Source organism: Medicago sativa, chromosome 3 (assembly GCF_051527215.1).
Source record: "Medicago sativa cultivar Bolivia chromosome 3, Bolivia_mono, whole genome shotgun sequence".
Lineage (NCBI taxonomy): Eukaryota > Viridiplantae > Streptophyta > Magnoliopsida > Fabales > Fabaceae > Medicago > Medicago sativa.
Window position 1 is genome coordinate 103683041 of NC_140751.1, and position 20656 is coordinate 103703696.

General features: G+C 34.4%; 2 protein-coding genes across 2 annotated transcripts; both read right to left on the minus strand.

The window, feature by feature from the left end:
* Positions 1–3114: 3114 nt before the first annotated feature.
* LOC146943251 (protein kinase STUNTED-like) lies at positions 3115–6194 on the minus strand. The gene is made up of 9 exons (XM_085757339.1): positions 5990–6194; positions 5808–5881; positions 5621–5715; positions 5432–5550; positions 4873–5280; positions 4512–4760; positions 4158–4318; positions 3653–4033; positions 3115–3556 (listed from the first exon to the last, which is right to left on the minus strand). The coding sequence occupies exons 1-9, from the start codon at positions 6126–6128 to the stop codon at positions 3314–3316; spliced, it is 1869 nt and encodes a 622-aa protein (XP_085613465.1). The 5' UTR covers positions 6129–6194; the 3' UTR covers positions 3115–3313.
* A 6182-nt stretch (positions 6195–12376) lies between these two features.
* On the minus strand, positions 12377–15709 carry MCM10 (minichromosome maintenance 10). Its single transcript, XM_085757340.1, has 9 exons — positions 15325–15709; positions 15005–15242; positions 14802–14926; positions 13765–13798; positions 13632–13678; positions 13387–13530; positions 13243–13307; positions 13074–13146; positions 12377–12973 (listed from the first exon to the last, which is right to left on the minus strand). The coding sequence occupies exons 1-9, from the start codon at positions 15663–15665 to the stop codon at positions 12811–12813; spliced, it is 1230 nt and encodes a 409-aa protein (XP_085613466.1). The 5' UTR covers positions 15666–15709; the 3' UTR covers positions 12377–12810.
* Positions 15710–20656: the final 4947 nt, after the last annotated feature.

Genomic DNA, 20656 nt, shown 5'->3' on the forward strand with positions numbered 1-20656 from the left:
CCATCTTCCAGAATATCCCATAATTCTTCATCCAGGCTCATGATGTAACTGTAAAAGTTGGTCTTCCACCAAGAGAACTCTTCAGCATCTCCATTGAACTTTGGAACTTTTCCAACACTGGTTTTCTTACTATCACTATAATCATGTGAGACATGTTTATAGCTAGTTTCACCAGAACCAGTAGGAGGAGGAGTAGACATGTTTTTCTCAGATCTTTGACTGTTGCACGGTTAAGTGATACACAACAGACCAAGGCTCTAGATACCAATTGAAGGTGAGAAAAAACACAAGAAGGGGGGTTGAATTGTGTTTTGAAAAATTCTTCGTTTCTCCTAAAAACTGAACACACTGATCAGAAGCTAGGTGAGACAGCTTCTGAAGTGATAATCAGAATCTAAATGCAGCGGAATAAAACAGAGAGAGAGAAGAAGAACGACACAAAGCAATTATACTGGTTCCTTCCACAATCCGGAAGTAGTCCAGTCCCCCTTGCACTTCCAAGGAGATTTCACTATGAGTAATATCTGATTACAAATGCTCAAGCACACAAGCAAGAGACTTCCAATGCTCAAGCACACAAGCAAGAGACTTCCTTTGCTCAAGAACACAATCAAGAGACTTCCTGCTCAAGCACAACTGCAAGAGACTTCCTAACTAAACAAAATTACACAGAAAATTGTTTAAGATTGAACACTTGATATACAATCAGAGGTGCTCACAATACAAATCAGATACAGACTCAATGGACTTAAGAATTTCTAAGATATGACTTTGAGACACAGAAATTCTAAGTGAATGCAGAACAATTTCAGCAGAGGTTTGGCACTTATAAAAAATGTTGTGAGTCTTTCGTTCAGCGTTCTTGCATTGCCAAATCTCTAGGTCTTCACTCCTTTATATAGAGGTGTGAAAGAGACGTTGTGAAATTGCCAGCACACCAAAGAGTCGTTAGTTGAAGCTTGATCTTTCACCAATGATCTTTTGCCTGATTTGGTTGTTGTCCTATGAAGAACCAATTTGAAATCCATTCCTTATCCAAAGGAACATATATGCAGGCGAGACCGTATTCTGGAGCTGTTTTCTTGTCTTGAAGCGTGGACACAAAACAGAGTAGTGGAGAACGTGGTTGTACAATTCGTACAAAGTACAATGTCAACGCTTTCGTCCAAAATGCAAGCACAAGCCTTCAAACACCTTTGAAATGACCGTTGCAAAATTCCACTAATCCTTTGTTTGTGTTTTCGAATCCAATGGACAGCTTTTGCATTGATAATTCTTCAATTCTTGAATCTTTTGCAAATCCAGTTGAGATTCAGCTTCTGGTGAAATAGCTTCTGATGAGGCAGCTTCTGATGATGCAGCTTCTGATGAAGTGACTTCTGCAGCTTCTGATGGTGCAGCTTCTGATGATGTGGCTTCTGGACCTCTTGTCTTCAGAAGCATTCTTCTTCAGGAGCAGCTTTACTTCAGGAGCGGTATTTCTTCAGGAGCAGCTTGACTTCAGGAGCGCTTTGCCTTCAGAATCATCTAAGCTTCATTTTCTTTTGCTCTTTATTTGCTCATTCAGAACCAACCAATGATGTAACTTTTTAATTATGGTCCTGTACACTTGAACAAATATTAGCTAGTCCAATTTACAATTTTTAATACCTTGTTATCATCAAAACTCTTTAAGGTTCATTGTTAAACACATTTTGTTCCAACATTTTATATTTATTAAAATTAAGAAGAAGAACATCTATATTTTTCCACCTACAACCATGCCTCTGTCTTTTTCATTTGGGTCTCTCCACCTCGACAAAAATTCCATAAAATGGTTGCTAAAAAAAATTGTTACAATAATTTTGTAAGCACTCAACTTGTGAGGACTGAATACTGATTAATGAATTTGTGATGAAATGTATTTAAATTTCAATCGATATTATACATGATATATTAAACATTGGCTGATCCGTCCTCGGGAGCTTAGCTCAGTTGGTATGGACAATACATAATATGCAAGGTCCAGGGTTCAAAGTCTGGCCACCACAAAAAAAAAAAACATTGGCTAGTCCTAAAATTTTAAGTTGCAATAATAGAACTCATTTTTTTATATGCTGACTTTTTTTCTTTCTAAAATGACAAATATGAGTTGTTAATTAGTATTTTGTTTGTTGAGGAATTTTATCTACGAGTTTCTTATCATTAAAACTTTCATGTTTGTCATTCAAACCATCGGTCACCTTATCGCTCTTAAGAATATTATTTTGGCACAAAAATTTGATGGTTAATGCAATTTAAATATACAGTGAACACAATTTATGGTTAATGAATATAACAAGGTGTTACAACTCATTAATCATTCATGGAACAAAGTTAACCACAATTTTGAACGTTGAATGCAAAATGTGGTTAATGAATATGATGTACATTTGATCACTTGAAAAACCTGTATATTTGAACAAAATTTGGAAGATTATAGAATTTATTTTTGACAGTATTGGATGATTAATAGATATATGTATACATTTCAACGCTTAAGTATTGTAGTTAACGACGATGTTCAAAATCACGGTCAATTGTTTCGATTGATGGTTAATGAGTTGCAACACTTTATTATATTCATGAATGTATTTGAAATGTGCTATCATCTAATTTGTTGTGATTTTTTTTTTTTTTTTGTCAAAGTAACAAAACTCTAATTTTATATGATGATTCTCGTTATCCGCTTTTGAAGCTCTATGGGAAGAGGGTAGAGTACTCTAAGAAAAGGAAGGAAAAAAGAGAGAGGAAAAGGAGCTATGATGATAATGATGATGAGGAAGAGGAGGAGGAGGAGGATTCCTTCAGTGGAGAAGCTTGAAAAAAAATGGAGATAGTCTTAGAAGAATATACAAAGTTGACTCTGAATTGGGTCCCTCTTCCGTTGCAAATGACTTTGAAGATGAACAAGACTGGCTTTCTAGAAAGAATCATTCCAATGGTGAAAGTCAAATAACCGATCAAACCAAACATGTCTGCAGACATATAGAATCCAACCACTTGCTTGTTATTTGCTTCATGCTGACATATATGCTTTTCCTTACGTTGTAACATTTTAACAGAAACTATATAGTGTTCCAACCACTGTATGAATTTTCCACTCCACAAAAAAAGGTAAAACCTTTATTAGTATATATATTATTGAAAAGAAACTTCAAATGGAAGCAAATGTCTCTCTAAATCTTCCAAACATTCTTAATGGATTATGGGGGTAGATTTTTTATTTAACTATATCCATAATTTACAAACTGCCGCGCCGCCTGCTAATATAGGATCATAAAATTGGAAGAAGCTAATTGAAACTAGATGATCGGCTCCAATGTTCTTTCAAATATTCATTAATGCCGATACTACTATACGATGATGCAGTATCATTGTCAACGTCAAGTAATGCAAGGCTAAGGTGCAATTCTGCACTTGAATTTGGATAGACTTCATCATCAAGATTTTCAGAATGATCATGATCATGATCACTCTCCTGAGATTTAAACATGTTTTCGACTTTCTCATCACATCCGTTTAAGATCTTCAGTATCTGCACATAATGGAAATGATATCATATACCTCAGAAACTGAGCATTTTTAAAAAATCGATCAATAACTTGAGAGTCATTGCCATTGGTATTATCACCAGATTCATATTAGGACGAAGTCGCGCAGCTCGTGTAATGCACAGAGATGCTGCAAGAACCATTCTGTGCATTTGTGCTACATCAAATTTTCCTTGCAACTTTGGATCCAATAAGCTTTTAACATCCCCACTCTCTAAAATTGGTTTTGCCCATGTGACCAAACTGATTTCGAGTCCTTCACAAGTTTTGGAGTCAATTGGTTCCCTTCCTGATATAAGTTCAAGTAGCACCACACCAAAGGCATAAACATCTATCTTGTCACTAACCTTTCCATACATGAAGTATTCAGGTGCAAGATAACCAAAAGTTCCAACTACATCGTCTTGTATCACAAAAGATGAAGTTGTTGGTCCCCACATGGCAAGTCCAAAATCAGATAACTGTATGTCACACGCATGAAGAAAATAATAACGAATGTGTACATGTCACATCACAATCAAAAATTTCAAACATAAAATGATATTAATTATCAATTCTAGTTAATAGTATCAAAGTTATGATTACATGTGGCTCAAACCCTTCGGAAAGAAGAATGTTGGAAGACTTGACGTCTCTATGTATAATAGGCTTGTTGTGCTTGTGCAGGTAATTCAGTGCTTCACCAATCCCAACAGCTACCTTAAATCTGTCTTCCCATGTCAACATAGATTCATCCTTGTTCTTACCTATATCCATTATTTCCAATTTCATCAGTAAATAATATATCATATCCACTTTCTAGTGTATATATACTAATTCTATTTTTAATTAATTACATTCAATTTTGTAACTTCCATTTTTATCAGAAAAGCATTTAGTGTGTACAGGCTAGTAGTTACAATGATAAGTGAAAAGAGAAGAAATATTAGTAGGACTAACCGCGTAGATTTTGGTCTAAGGTTCCTTGGGGGAAATAATCATAAACAGATATCAAAGTCTCATCTCTAATGCAAATCCCTAGCAGAGGAGTGATGCGTGGGTGGTTCAATGAGGACATTATTTCAACTTCAAGTGCAAAATCTTTGAAAGCTTCTTTTGATGACTGCATAACTTTGATTGCCACTGGCTTCCCATCGGGGAGGGTTCCTCTGTACACGCGATTGCTCCCTCCAATTCCAATCACATTTTCTGTAATAATAATACAATTTAAAAACAGTAAAATTGAGAATTCATAAATAAGAACTTTCTTCATGTATGGTAAACTAGTACTAATTAGCAGCAGTGATGTTATGAGTCTGACCTGAAGAGAATTGACAAGTGCAAGAGTTGAGAACCTCAAAGATAAACCACTTGCAGCTACTGAAACTAATAACATTTTTATAGCTCTGGCCCTCAATTTGAGATGAACTGTGTCTATTGTTATTATATTTGTGTGTTGAGCGATCCGGTAAGTTCATTACCCATTGTACAACAGACATGTCCCTTGAGATTTCTGTATGCATCCTGCGGAGAAGTGGCCAACCAAGCTTCTGCGATGTTGATAATCTTGATGACACTTTCATCTCTTCTTTAAATGTTTCTTCCTCCCGTTTTCTTTTGTCTTCTTGGCTTCTCGATTTCTCATTCTCATTCTCTGAGTTGTCAGTGCCAAATGCAGACTGGACCACCCTGCTGATAAGACTCGGTCTAGGATCCTCTATAATGCCACCTAGCATAATCATATTCATAGTTGGAAACAAATTTGCTATAGTAAATTTCCTTTGAGAGCAAAAAGAAAAGTAAAACACGTTTCCTATAATATAAAAACAAGACACACGTGCATGAATGTGATACAATATAATATACCAAATTAACCAAACCTATTAGTTGTTTATTATCTGTGCACCTTTGGAACACAATTCTTGCACCCTGAATACCGATAACATTGGTGCTGCCTGGTACTCGTTTGGCGCAATATTTAGCCGTGGAAGCTCCACCCCTGAAAATGAAACATGTTATAGAAAAAGACAGAAGAAAAGAATGAATGACGGTAAATTAAATCCACATACCCTACCACTAGAGCAATAGCAGCACGGTTTTTTGCTTCTGTGATGAGAATATTTCTAAAAGTTGTTCCTGTCAAGATATGACCCGAGAGACTTACCTGAAATTTAATGAGGCCAAATAAATAATTGATGTTAGTAATGAATGAATAAGAAAAGGACAGTTAGGTGCATAATAAATGTGTGCTTATACCTTTTTGGCATCGCACATCCCTTGATAAACCTCTAAATAATCATCTACCAAGGCCTTGCTTTCAGAAACATGATCTATATAAATATTTTCAAAAAAAAATCATACAAGTCACAAGTAAAAATAGTAAGTTTCAGAAAAAATTAGATATGATAATATGTAGTAGATTAAAGTCGGTTGGTTACCTATAGTCGTAACAACATGGATTGCAATAACATAATCACGAGGTTGAGCAACTTTGGCTATAGCCCAGTTGAGGAGCTGTCTGCTGCTATGCCTATCAATTCTAATTCCCACCAAAACACATCTCTCTTTCACTGTCATTATTTCAATCAATCAACCCTTTCTTTTCTTTTCTTTGATGAATGATAAAACAGAACTACCATGGTTGAGACATAAGAATATTGTTTCTGTCTGTTATATAAATTAACTATGAGATATAACAAGAAGGGATAATAATAATTAAAAAAGAATAGGATGGTCAATCGGTCATGATATTATAAGGGGGAAAAATGCAAAAGGAATAAACGACAAACAAGAGAAGACAGAGAGAAGTATGAACCTAAATTTGGTAAGCAAGCAAGCATATGGTTTGAGGGTAAAAAATATAAGTTATTTCCAAATTGCATCAGTCTAACTGCTGCACTAACGACTTTGAACAAGAATCAACATTACATTACATTACATTAGTCCCAAACTTTAATTGAAGTGAGGCAATGTGCTTCCGTTATATAATCTTGACAGTCATCAGGATCCAACATCAAGATCAAACTGTCCAAAAAACTACCAATGTCTCAAATGCGTCAATGTGTGTGAATCCCAACTTTCCTAGTCAAATGCATGATCGTCATCGTCCGAGCCACAAGTGACCAAATGTCAATAAATGAAATTTTTTCAAATCTTTAAAATTTTGTTTATTTAATTTAACACGTTCAAAATCTTTTGTATAATTATCAGCTACATGTTATGTTTCAGCTTTCATGTATGCGACCATATGGTTCGTTTTAATATTTGGTCGAGACGGGAACAACTATGTTGTTCGTTAGGTACCATATGGTTTGTTTTGTTACACCAAAAATACATTCTATCAGAGGGGATTCCCTCAGTCCATTAATAATAATAATAATAATAATAATAATAATAATAATAATAATAATAATAATAATAATAATAATAATAATAATAACAATATATTCTTTTTGTCTAGAAGTCCTAGCTCAACTAGCAAATGCCGAAATTGTAAGGCCGGAAGTCGTGACCCGGGTTCGAAATCGGAACCTCACAGTTGTGTGCGAGTTTAATTTCGGTAGATTACCACTTCATCTAAGACAAAAAAAAAAAACAATATATTCTTTTTAAGAAAGAAAAAAAAAAAAGCATGTAGAAACAAACATATCATTTCAAAGTTAACTAACTACTCAGGGCAGGCAGTAAAAGGTGAAAGTCTAAGTTGTTGCATCCAAATCAACAACTTTAAACAATGAATAATCAACAATTATAAACAATGTAGGTTCAAGAGAAGAGATATTGTTATTTATTTCTCAAGTCGCGCCATCATTTTTATTTTATTTTATTTTATTTTAAAACATACCATTGCTGACTGAGAACCATGACATAATACTAGTAGTACAAATACAAACTTGAAAAGATGGTGACCAGCCAATGTGATTAACATTGTAATTTAGAAGCAGCCCTCTCTATGCGTCTTAAAATCAAACTTTGATTGTTGTTCATTTTCCTTTCCTCCAATTATATTGTTTAAGTTGAATTGGATAAGGAATTGACCAACAATAGATTAATCCAAGTGGTAAGGGACTTGTGTCCTTTAAGCGTCTGGTTAATGGTTCAATTCTTATCTCATGGTAAAAAAAAAAAAAAAAAAAAAAGGAGAATAAGAAGGAATTGCATTTCATTCCGTCTAAGACTAAACTTTTTTTCTTCCTTTCAATTTGGACACCATGAGAAAGACCAAGTCTTTTCCTCTATTTTATTTTATTGTAAAATAATTCAAACAATTGAATAGTAATTTTATTTTATTTCACATCTTTCCATTTTCCCTCAATCTATTATGTTATGCTGTTGAAAAGGGAAAAAAGTAAATACAATTTAATTTGACACAAGCTCAAAAAATACATTATTCCATAATCAAAAGCGATAATTCAATTATTATTAGGTAAGACGAATAAAAATAAGCAGTAGTTCAAGTATCACGATCTTAAGTGGTAATCTCGTCCCCACAGGCCTTTGTTTATATAAAGCATAAACTGTGAATTTACCACCAGAAATTAGATTGGTGCTATGGCCTACTCAACTACATTCTTGGAATTAAGTTAAAAGAATCTTAAATGAGTTTTACCATCTTCTTTCTGCAATAATGGATGGACTTAGTAGTACAAAATGGAATCACAGATTCATAATCCATTTACCTGTGTGTGTGGGGTAATGGTTGCCCAAGTTGCATATAGAGTATATTAATGCATTCCGCAATTATAAAAAATGGGAGTTTAATGCATGTTTATTTAAATATTGATAGTCATGCAATAACTGCTACCTCTAAAAACTTTATGGAAATTATGTAATGATAAAGAAATCTAACCACTGTACTCCGGTAGGTGCTTGAGCACACCAATAATTTTGAATGCTAATTTCTTTTCTGAGGGGAAAATATGAAAGAGAATATATAAATGAAACAAAAACCCTAACAATTCTTTACTGGTGGATTATTTGCAATGGATAGTAAATGAATATCTATTAGATGACAAGGGGAGATCATAATATTATATTATATATCATTGTATGATATTGTTTTTCTATTTTTATATTTAATTCTTAAATACATGCAAAAATATCTATGAATACACAGGTTACCTGCATTCATATTCATTGATCTAAACAGGAAGGCATGCGAGGAAAGCGTTGCGTGCCCCGCTCCGCCCCATTGTTGTATTGTAGCTAGTCAAGACCCCAAGTTTCTATGACTGTCATGTCAGGAGAATATCATAAAAGAGAATTCATGACAACTAGTAAAGCAAGCTCATAAATTAATTAATCAATCAATCAGAATCAGTGCTTTAGCAATCCAAGTATCTAAATCTTGACTTTTTAAATACGTTCTCGTTACCACTTGTGAAAATGCACAAATGCCAAAATGAACACTGCAAGAGACCAAGTTTTTGTAGCCTTGTAAGCTGTAACAGCTAACCACTCCAAAACTAAGACTAACCGTTTTAAAATTTGATTTCATTCACATAATATTTGCTTGTAAACATCTTTATAACATGCGTCAGGAAAATATTCAACCCAATTTTTACTTTGGGTTACAACAACTTACAAGTTAGAACACAGCAGCACAGGAAAACTAGCAAACAAATGAATGGGTGAACCTTAATGTAACAAACTACAAATGGAAGCACATGATGATAATAAAATACAACATTTACAAAATTCATGTCCACAGCAGGAAATGGTATGTTAATAGTTAATACAAGCATGTATAAGTGAAAGAGGTGTGCACACCAGCCACAGCAAATTACGACCATACAGCTAAAAAATTAGCTTGAAGCTTAGGACGGAACCTCAATGTGCATAACCGGATTGAAAATGGTTATATGCTATGATGAAGACTACCAGGAAGTGGCTACTGCCATGGAACAGGCATTTTGCCCCTTTCTCTTCTTTTTCTTCCTCTTTGGGGCCTGAAGAATTGCTTTGATAGCTGCATCGAAACAGCCTTCACATTCTGTATTCAACAGGGAACTGCTTAGGTCAAAATATTTTATTATCTGCAGAACTTTTAAAGATGCATCAATAAGTTTTCTCAGCTCCTCACCCTTCATAAAATACAGAAAATCAGACCACTAACCTATTAAGCAAATCGAAACCATGTTTATGGACATTAAATACAGGTTGGTCTCAAAAAAATGTGTTTAACATGCCCAGAAACTAACCTTGACATTCAGTTTGAGAACCACCCAATTAGCTCTGCATGTTGGAGGAAGCAGATTCTCAAACGACCGTGTAAAAAGCAATTAACACAACTGTTGATTGAACTCGATTTCTACGTAAGCCATAAAAGGCAGGTATCAATTTATTAGTATTACTGCAGTGGCTTCAGAGATCCAATTTTAGAATTTAGGAAAAGATATCTAATTAGAAATGGGTTCAATAAATAAGTAACCGCCCCCAACTTAAAACATTAAGTGGTACAATTCATGTAACAAAAATAAAAGATGGCATCACTCATTTTGCCAAGAAAGCGACACAAATAGAGTCGGATAGATTGTGATTAAGAGCGCCTCCAATGCATGTTCTTATATGGAAGAACTGGTTTTTAGTATTTGCACCATTTGAGATCACTGGCATGGACACCACCTATAAAATCGGCTCTTAAATCTTAAGAGATAAATTGTAGAATCTGCTTTTTAAGCTCTTAAGGACACTACTGTTAGAATCAAAGGTTGTTGGGGTTGTTAAATCCTATTTGGTATTGAGTGCCCACTAAAAGTGAGTTAAGAATCTAGAATAGTGTCTATCATTAAAAATGCTCTTACACTATATAATGTGTAGGTAACGCATTGAAATAATGATTGATTCCTTTTGATATGGGTGCATAGCATAATGGTCGTTTGCACAAAGGTTTCATGCAATTGAAAATACAAGAAAGAGAATGAAATTAGTAACCACTTACCAGCAACCAGTATCCCATAAGCCGAGGTTGACGCACAACCACGGTAGCGCTAAAATTGTCTCGCAAACCCTAAATGAATCTTGGCGAAGTTCATGAACCATGACCATTTTCTTGCTCTGGTTCTCGCCTCTAAAACCCTAAATCATTCGTTCAAGTCTCGATGCTCTTGGTGTTGGGATGGGCTCTATGTACAGAGACAGCTTCTGTTATCACTCCACTCTTGGTGTTGTGACGCTGCTGAAGCAGAAGTAGCTCATAATGGTGGTATTAGTATTAACCACCAGTCTCAAAAGTGGAAGGAATTGTGAACATACCCCTCAATCTTCTTGGAATGAAGGGATTGACAGTTTTCTGTTACTACATGATTTACCAAATGCAATGTGGAACATAGAGTCTATGTGAAGGCATTCAAAATTATAGTTTTGTTAATGGGTGTATGCATACAGATGACCAACCAGTGACAAACAATAATAAGAGGGAAATTTCTAAGTTTGAGTCTAGCAACATACTTCCGCGCATAGCATCTACGACCATCATGAAGGGAAAAAATAGAAATTATGTATTGGAAATTGTGTCGATTTATTTCTCAATATTTTGAAAATTCATTTTTCTCAGAGTACAAATAGGAGAAATCTCCCAAAAGAGTACAAATAGATACAAAACCACAGACAGATATAAATAATGTGTACAAGAAATGATATAAATAATGTGTACAAGAAATACTCAAGCCAAGTCAAAACAAAACAAAAAGAACCCTCCCACAGTAAAACAAGAGCAACACTAAATCGACACCAGAATACCAACTAACATCCTATTGAAGGGGTTTGATATGCATGACTATAACCTAGCTCCAACATATATAGAGATCAACTTGATGCTTGAAAGAAATTATGATCAGAAATCTTTTCAAATAAATTGTCAGCTCAGTAGGATACCTATACAACATCAAGATAAATATTCCTTTTGGGGTCAAACTGAATATCAAAGCAAATAAGATTACTGAGGTAGATAGATGGACCACTTGACCATGGTTTATTGTTTCCAAGGAATTGAAATCATGCAAAAGTGAAAGGGAGTTAAGATTCTCATTGATGTGGAGACCAATCTGCTAAAAGAATCATAACAGGATATGTTTTCATCCTAAGAAAGGCTACAGAGTCATGTTGTCAAGCATCATGGCTTCAAAGTTAAAACAATTTTAGATAAGATACACATTAAGAGTAAAGATCAAATGCAGCTCATGGTTGATAACAAATCAACTATAAATGTAGCAGATGAAGTGAGTGAACATATTGAGAAACAATTTCATTTTGTTAAAAGATCGAGAGGTGAAATTGACGCTGATCGCCTACAATCTAAATCAGCAAGTGAATAAATACAGCGAGTGGGCTAGTAAACAGTAAGGTATATCTCATTCAATAATAGTGTGAGATCAGATACAGATTTGGTGCATGCTCCAACGGTAATTTTGTTGACAACTAATTACTTTCTTGGATTCGTTCTTTTTACAGTTGATAGGATCTTTAGTCACATTTGATTTTTAATTCTGCTGACAAAATTGATGTGGAATGTTTTCAACTTATTCAACCAGTAATTATACAGAAATAAGATTAAAAAAAAAAACAGTAATTATACATTGAAATGAAACTCTCCAGTTCAATTCAATTAAAAGCTCAGAAATTCACTGATTTCATGATTATGTTCAGATTATTTCCACACAACATCAACCATGTTTTGGTCGTGATTGGTGGGTGAATATTATGACAGACCACCCAGCCCATTTCTACTTCTTGGAGCCTCTGCCCGTGAAAAAAATTAACAACAAGGAAAAACATTGATGGACAGCAAGTAAGAAAGTGCAATTTAACATGACTTGGATCACAGGTTATCAATAGCACATCTCAGCTATCAAATTGAAGAAAAAAGATTACATCCAACTGTTTTAAATAATAAGTTGTTGACCACCAACCCTTGAATGATATATTCATTGACAAATACTTAACTTATCTTTTGAAAGGAGTTGCTGAATTCAGATGAGCTAAACTCATTTAGTTTATCCCCAACTGATAACAATGTAGATAACCTAGTAAAATTTGGTATCCCTACTACCAATATAACTAAGAGAAATAAATTCTTTATTGTGCAGGACTTTGGCGTATTTGCACAAGAGACTAATCTTTCAAGTGAACCTTCGAAACTATATGGGCACTAATGTGCACTATTTTAATTTTTACCACCACCCCGCGGTAGTATTTATTTTCTTCTCACAGCACATTCTTGACACTCAACAACAAAATAGAGCAGAGCAACACATGATTTTCAGAAGTCCTCGTCCGAACTAATAAGATCTAATTCAATCATCTTGCCTGTACTCTTTGTGGCTTTATCAGCCAAACCTTGCCTCTCTGTCTTTACTCTTTTAACATCCAACTGCTGGTTTCTTATGACAGAAGAGTATCCCATATTAACAGAAGATGATTTCCTGAAGATAATAAATAACATGTAACAGGTGTGTTAAGCCTCTAATGGACACATGCATAAGACGTAAGTACTATTAACCTGAATCCTTTTTAGCATCTCACCTCTTCGCTGTGCATTTGCTTTGATCATTTGGAGTCTTTGGTTCTTTTTTCATCATTTTTGGATCAAATTTTCCTGTAAACAGCCGTAAAGGGGTAAAAGTCAGCTACAAATACAGTATACACGAACACACATGTTAATGCCATTAAAATTAACAGTTAGTCTGATCACCTGCAATCTCAGAAAGAAATCTAATCCCTTGCGAGTGTGAAGCTGTTGTTACTTTTCCTGCATTGCTGGTATCAAAATTAAAATATTAATACTTGCAGAGAAAGAACTCAAGTGGAGAAAACAATTAACTCAGACTTGACAAACCTCAATGCCTTTCTGATACCATCCACAGATAACAATTTCACTTGCTTAGACTTTTTCAAGTTTGTTTTGTCGGCGAGGGGGTCGACTAAGTATATTCCTTCTGACTTGAGATAATCTCTTGGCCTAAATGCTGTTCTTAAGTTTCTGCTAATAAGAACCACATGTATATGTTACATCCACATGTCATATGAAATCAAAAAAATTGAGCGCACTTTTATAAGAACTTGAAATAGGTAAACACTCACCCTCCCTTGAGTTCAGTTCGTACAGTGGAATATTTCTCTGATGCTTTCTGCCATAAGTTATAGGTTAGTGGATTGATATCCTTGCTACAATAGAATGCTGATAGAAAATATGAAATAATTAAATGGTACTTACTGATTTATGATATTTACAATAAGTCCCTTGACGCCTGAAATAACAAAGATTAATGGTTATGTAGTGAATCATTCAGAGTTTGACAAATATTATCATATTGTAAGAAGAAAAAGAAACATGGTTGACAAGGAAAAGTATTAATCGAAGTCTGGAGAAACAGAAACAGAATAATAATCCTGGGACATAATGGAAACTTTACAAAAGTAATAAAAAGGGCAACCCGGTGCACTAAAGCTCCCGCATACGCAGGGTCCGAGAAGGGGTCCCACCATTTGGTGTATTGTATGCAACCTAACCCTCTTTTTACACAAGAGGCTGTTTCCAGGACTTGAACCCGTGACCTTCCAGTCACATGACAACAACTTTACCAGTTGCGCCAAGGTTACCCCTCAAACTTTACAAAAGTAATATAACAATATTAATATAGCTATAATGTCTTTGTATATTCCCTTAAACTGGCACCTAAAAACAAGATTGAGCTTTCCATTTCAAAGTTTAGTTTTTCTTTTGTATAAAAAAAGACCAATATAAGACTTATAGATTGCCATATAGTTTTACGTCTATTAATAAATATGGCGTGCTCTGAAAAAATGGCATAACAAGAAACCTAGCATGGCAGGCACATGTATCCATGTTAAAGCTGATACTGCTCATGATTAACAGATGTGAATTATGATTCATGGATTGCGACCAAGCTATTGAATGGCTATCAATATGCAAACGTCTATTACATTCACTCCTCTTTTATTTTATTTGTCACCACAATGTGACAGGACAAATGCAAACACTTGTGATTTAGAACTATGAATCCAACTAGTGTCCAATTCCACACATTTAAATCAGACTTATTTCAGTAAATGGATAATCTATCTACTGAAGTGTCTATAAGAAAAATAACTGTGATTGTTAGTAGTTACTCTTTACTCCTTTGGTAAATTGCATATACAATGATTGGGTACAGACAGTTAAGAAAGAATCCTATTGCAATTCCACAGTTAAATAATCAAAATAACAAGATATGTGATTTATTTGCTTACTTATTTATTGCCAGTGTACAAGCCATCCCATCGGCTCTTTTCCCTTTGCAAACTCCGTAATCAACAGAGGTGCCCATCTTCATAATTTGGTTAGGGGAGTATATACTCAAAGAAAAACCATTACCCTTCAAAAGCAAGAGAAATAAAAAAGAGATTTCAGAGGCGATGGTTGAAAAAATGGAAGCAGATGATAAGGAATATACCTTGGCATCCTTGCGGACAGTAGAATTGAAGAGTGCAAAGACGGTTCCTTCCTTCTCTTGACAGTTCCTCTGATAAGCATTACCAAACAAGAAAAGAGAAATAGAATTTTCATCCAAAGAACCAATTTTCCATATGCAATAGCTCTTCCCATTTGAACTTGTTTTCTGAATCCCCTTCTCAGTTAACACTCCAACAGTGACCCAACTTCCAGAGAAAGAATCTCCATTCACCAAATTCCTGAATATACACAGACAGAATCAGTATGAATTTAGATCTAAAAAGCAAAAGTAGAAAACAATAAGAAGAAGAAGAAGAATACTTAATGACGGGTAGGCGAACAAAACGAATGTCTTGAACAGATTCCCTAAGCTCAGCAGGGGTTAAACATTGGTTGGTAATGCGAAGACCAGAGAATTTGTCAAGTTGGGGATCGTCGGTGAGGGGTTTGGTAATGGATTTAGGGTTAGGGTTAGAGGGTTGGGTATGAAGACAATCTTGAACGGCGTCTCTGAAAACGGACATATCAGGTTTCTCCCTATGCTTGTAAGACACAGCATCGTCATCATCAGCATCAAGCGGAGAAGGAGAAGCGGGAGGGGTTTCAGGAACTCTGTCGTGAAGAGAAAGCAGGAGATCCAGATCTTCGTGGTTTGACGACATCCTTTTTCTTTTCTTTGATACACAACACAACACACGATGACTTTGGTTAGTTTTGTTTAGGGTTTTCGTTTTCAAGCTGATTTTCGAGGGAAAACTTTTTCCCCAAAATATTTTGGAGGGAGGAAATTCAATTCATAGCATAGCGTGGCCGTAATAATAATAATATATAAATATTTCAACTATTCATTTTAATCCCTTCAAAATTTGTTTCCTAAAAAAAAAAAAATACTCCTTTCAAAATTTGTTTCCTAAAAGAAAAAAAAAAACTCCTTTCAAAATTTGTAGGTATTCTATATAGATTTTAATTGTAGTGCGCTCATTTCAACAATTAAAATGATAATAATCTTTCTGTGAATATAATAAGAACGCGTGAAAATTTGTGGGAGTGACATCCCAATTTCCAACCTTAACTAGAAGCAACACATCTTTATTGGATTTTGGATCGGACAAGCAAAATCGTCTTCTTTACTTTGTTTTTTGCTTAATCCTCTTTGACCATTCACCACCAAACCCTTTGTTTTTGCACTCTCTTTCCTTTTCTTTCTCTGAATTTTAAACCCTAATTTCGAAAGACAAATGACATATCATAAGGCAAATTTACCACACCATTTGCCATCCTTTTCATTTTATTTCTCTGAATTATAAACTCTGATTTTGAAGACAAACGATAAATCACAAGGTAAAGTTGCCACTAGGACAAAACTAATGTTTTTTCACAAAACAAACCTAAATGACTAAATTGATTGACGAGAGCTTAGTTGAGGGACCAAATTGTAACAACAGTTAATGGTGTGAACTGTGAACAAAATGAAATCAATAAATAAATTACAGAATCAGGTATCTTATTTTAATTACTTCAACATTTTTTTTTAAATCTTTAACTTCTCTTTCATTTATAATCCAAACAAAATCCATACAAGGAGTCCATGAATGAGGATAGCCAAGGTCGTCCCTCGGCATAGCTCGGGGGTGTGACAACCTAGGGCCTAGGTTCGTATAGGGCCCAAACAATTTTTTATAGGGGGTTTATATATCAAATTGTATTAGTGGACTCAAATCCAAATCATTGTCTTGGCCCAACTCTTACAAAACAGAATAGACATTTTAGAGACAATATTAATCTTCCTAACTCTCATCCTTCTGTTTTTGGGTCATTGTTACCTGTTCTTGGTCAAAAATCGGGTTTTCGGGCTACTTGATCGAATTGCTCCGAAACTTTCCCAGAAAATCAGAAAAAATTCAAGGACCATGACTCCCTTAGAAGGGACTTCTTGCGGGACTCCGCCCCTCAAAATCCAAAATTCAATCGTTTAGACCCATTTTTCATTTTTTTTAATTTTTCATATTCTCAGAAAAATCCGAAAAAATTTGCATTAGTTTTATTTGATTTTTAGAATTTTTTGGTGCTATTTTTATATTTTTATTATTTTATTTGACAGGTTTTTAGCATTTTTACTTAGTTTTTTTGTTGTTTTTAAAAGCAAAACTCAAAACTGCTGAAATGTGAGAGTCTGATGGCTGATTTTACATCAAAAATGTCCGAATTATAAAATCCGAAATAGTAAACATGAATCCGGATTTTAAAATCCGGAAACCTCAAGGGCATTTTTGGAAAAAACACAGGGCGCGGGATAAGGCCATAGGGTGGGAAAAATAATTCCCTAAAAAAAATATTTTGTACATTGAAAAGTCCGAACTCTTAAAAAAAAAAAAGGAAAAAAAACATGTTTGTGTGATCGGAAAGACAAATGAGAAGAGAAACCTATAAAGGAAAACCAAAACCCATAAAATTGCATGGAATCAAGGAAACCATTCTTGCCAAGCCACCATTGTGCATACGAAATTGCAATTTCAATTTCTTAAAATTGCTTCACTTGAATTGTCTTCTTCTTAAAACCAAAACCCTTGTTTCAATACTTCAATCTTGTTTTTAACTTTCAGCCTTCCAATTAATGCAATTAGTGGGTATGTACGTTAATCTGGCAACATATGTTGTTTCAATACAATAATCTTGCATTATTATATAAAAAAGTTAGACAATTTTTTATGATAAGTGTGATAAAACTATTAATATAAGTGATTAAGTGTATTAAAATTTAGTTAATTCAATGTTAACATACTTTTATATTTTGTGTTATTATTCTCAAGTGCTAAAATTGCACTCAACTTTTCGGGTGCTATTATTGTCTACTTCTACAGTTTTTTCGTTTGTTTTGGTTTCTATTAAGTATTTGATTTATTTTAAGATGATGCCTAAAAAACATTTATTTTGCAGTAAAAAGTTGGGAAAAAAAACAAAATAAAGAGCTAATAAAATGACAACAAGGAGCTCTTCATAAATTTGTTTTCAAAAACGTAGATACCCAAGAAAGTGTTCCTAATGATGTGGTAAATTTGAAAAACAACAACAATGAAAGTTTGGATCACGAAAATGAAAATTTGGTTGGGTCCCCCAAACTTTTTTTGCTTAGTTATTCCATTTTATTAATGATATATAGGATGAGGTGTATTAAACACACGATGTATTGGGGTGTCAGCATAGTTGAGATGTCAATCACCATGACTAATACGTGTCTCATTCATCATCTATCAGAAGAGCAAAAAAGTTTATGATGTATTGTATAAGGGGTCAATTTCTCATGCTACATCTGAGGCCCGTAAAACATCATGAATGACCCTGAGGACGGCTATGGTTACTATATTTCCAACACTCTCTAATATTCACTCATTTATTGGATGAAACTTGTTGTGAATTAGGAAAAAACTCACACGAATAATTTGATGTGTGGAGCAAAATTATCAACAACCAAACCAAAATGATCAAACAATAAAACGAGATATAGGAGAAAGAGAATAAGAACACGACAACATTTGTTTACTCAGTTCGACCTAAATTTGACCTGCTCTGGAGGAGAGAGATCTCTCAAATTCAATATCAACAACTTCTTACAAAGAGACACCAGAGTTATAAGAAATTAGCCTTCAACAAGTTCTCTAAGAACAAATTCTCATTTCTACCATTTTCTCGAATCTCTTCTCGTTGCCAAGAGACTCAATGATTTCACACCCAATGTGTTTGAAAGGTGTCTCTAAACCCTAGATTCTACCCCCAAAACCCTCAACCTTTAGCCTATTGATTTTCTCTACAGGGTCCCTCTTTTACTCTCTACAGGTTTGCCTTTTTCCACACTTAAAATTATGCTGAGAATGCCTTTTTATAAACTTGGTCGCACATATGCACATGGGAGAAAAACATCATTCCCAAGACACCTCCATCAGGTCTCTTGCGCCTGAACGCAAGATGGCAGAATCACTAAAAAAATAACAGATTTTAAGGCATTTTTCAACAATTCTCCAACTTGCCTTCAAATTGATGGCGATGACAATTTAACCATCAACTTGCCTCCGTCTCTCTAGATTGACATTGAGTAGTCTTAGCGCTATCTCCCAACTCCAAGATGATGTTGGGTGTTTAATGTCTCTCCATACAGTCACTCCTTCTACATGAAGGTTAACTTACAAGTGTCGTTGATTTTAAGGTGAGATATTCCACCTTATTCCTTTTTCAAACAAGACACTGCCAAAGCACTTATTGTTATCCCCTTTGTAACTTTTCTCAAAAAAATTCTAAGGCACAAGACAAAGGCACATATGGCCTTGTAAGCCATCTTGGTGTTGTGTGCTTATGAAATGGTAGCCGAGAACGGAGCCTAACTCTTCAATGCTTCTGCACACCTTTGTTGGAACAAGACTACTTCCATTCCATAATACAAAATCACTGATCCGAGGAATTTCTCGATATCCCGCTTGATACCCATGATGCTCGCCTAATGATTTGTTATGATTGTCCCACGGTAGACGTTACTTGTTGTAATTCCATTGTAATTCCAGACAAAACTCACACCAATACTTTATATGTGGAGCAAAATTAGCAGCAACCAAACCAAATTGATCAAATAAGCATAAACAATAAAACAAGATAAAAGGGAAAGAGAAGAAGAACATGGCGATATTTGTTCATCGAGTTTGCCCAAATTTGATCTACGTCTGGAGGAGAGATCTCTCTCCAATTAACTATAATAAATTCTTACAAAAAGATGCAAGGGTTACAATAAATTGTTTTCAACAAGTTCTTTAAAAATAAACCCTAATTTCTACCATTTTCTGAATCTCTTTCTGTAGTCAATAGATACATTAATTCAACACATAATGTGGTTGAATGATGTTTTCAAACCCTGGATTCTTAACACACATTTTTTATTGAATAAGAGTTTCACATTTTAAAAATGATTCTCATATAAATTGGTTAGTTCTACATTGTTTTTTTTTTTTTTTTTAAAGAAGCTCTACATTGGTTTTATTCAATAAAAAAAGTATGTTAAGAAAGTGGTAGTATAAAAAGAGTGTTATGCAAACTTATCGTCTATGAATATCCTGCATCCTGGTATAATGCGGGCAATACATACATCACATCGATGTGGTCGGGAGACAGATATTTGTGGCACATGCTTTATCTTTTAGTAATTATGATTCATAATAATATCATAGAAAAAGAAAAAAAGAAAAAAAGGATGCTTGACCTTTTGTTTTCACACACCACCATAAGTGAAGGAACTACTTCCACCAGCTAGCAATTATCATGCCACAATTATAGTATAAGTTGAATTAAGAAATAAAAAACAAAATAATACTCCCTCTGTTTCAAAATACATGTCCAATTTTTTCAATGTGCACTATTTATTTGACTTACTTTGACCATACTTTTTAACTAATGTATAAATACAAATATTAGCATGTAAGATGTTGTTTGATTTGTCTCGGCAAATATTTTCAAAATATTAAATTTTTATAATTTTTTACTTTAGATAATTAAAGATATTAACGGTCAAAATTGTGTATTGGCATGTGTGAAATGGTTGACTTGGACATGTATTTTGAAACGGAGGGAGTAACATTTAAAATAAATAATTTGCTCTTCTTCGGAAAATCAA

What these genes read in the sequence shown, in the direction of transcription:
- LOC146943251 (XM_085757339.1), bottom strand. Translation starts at nt 6,128, where the DNA reads ATGACAGTGAAAGAGAGATGTGTTTTGGTGGGAATTAGAATTGATAGG. An exon ending in CCATGTTGTTACGACTATAG is followed by an intron (nt 5,882 to 5,989) that starts GTAACCAACCGA and finishes ATATTTATATAG; the next exon opens with ATCATGTTTCTGAAAGCAAG. An exon ending in AGATAATAAACAACTAATAG is followed by an intron (nt 5,281 to 5,431) that starts GTTTGGTTAATT and finishes TGATTATGCTAG; the next exon opens with GTGGCATTATAGAGGATCCT.
- MCM10 (XM_085757340.1), bottom strand. Translation starts at nt 15,665, where the DNA reads ATGTCGTCAAACCACGAAGATCTGGATCTCCTGCTTTCTCTTCACGAC. An exon ending in CTGTCCGCAAGGATGCCAAG is followed by an intron (nt 14,927 to 15,004) that starts GTATATTCCTTA and finishes TTGCTTTTGAAG; the next exon opens with GGTAATGGTTTTTCTTTGAG. An exon ending in ATTGTAAATATCATAAATCA is followed by an intron (nt 13,679 to 13,764) that starts GTAAGTACCATT and finishes AACTTATGGCAG; the next exon opens with AAAGCATCAGAGAAATATTC.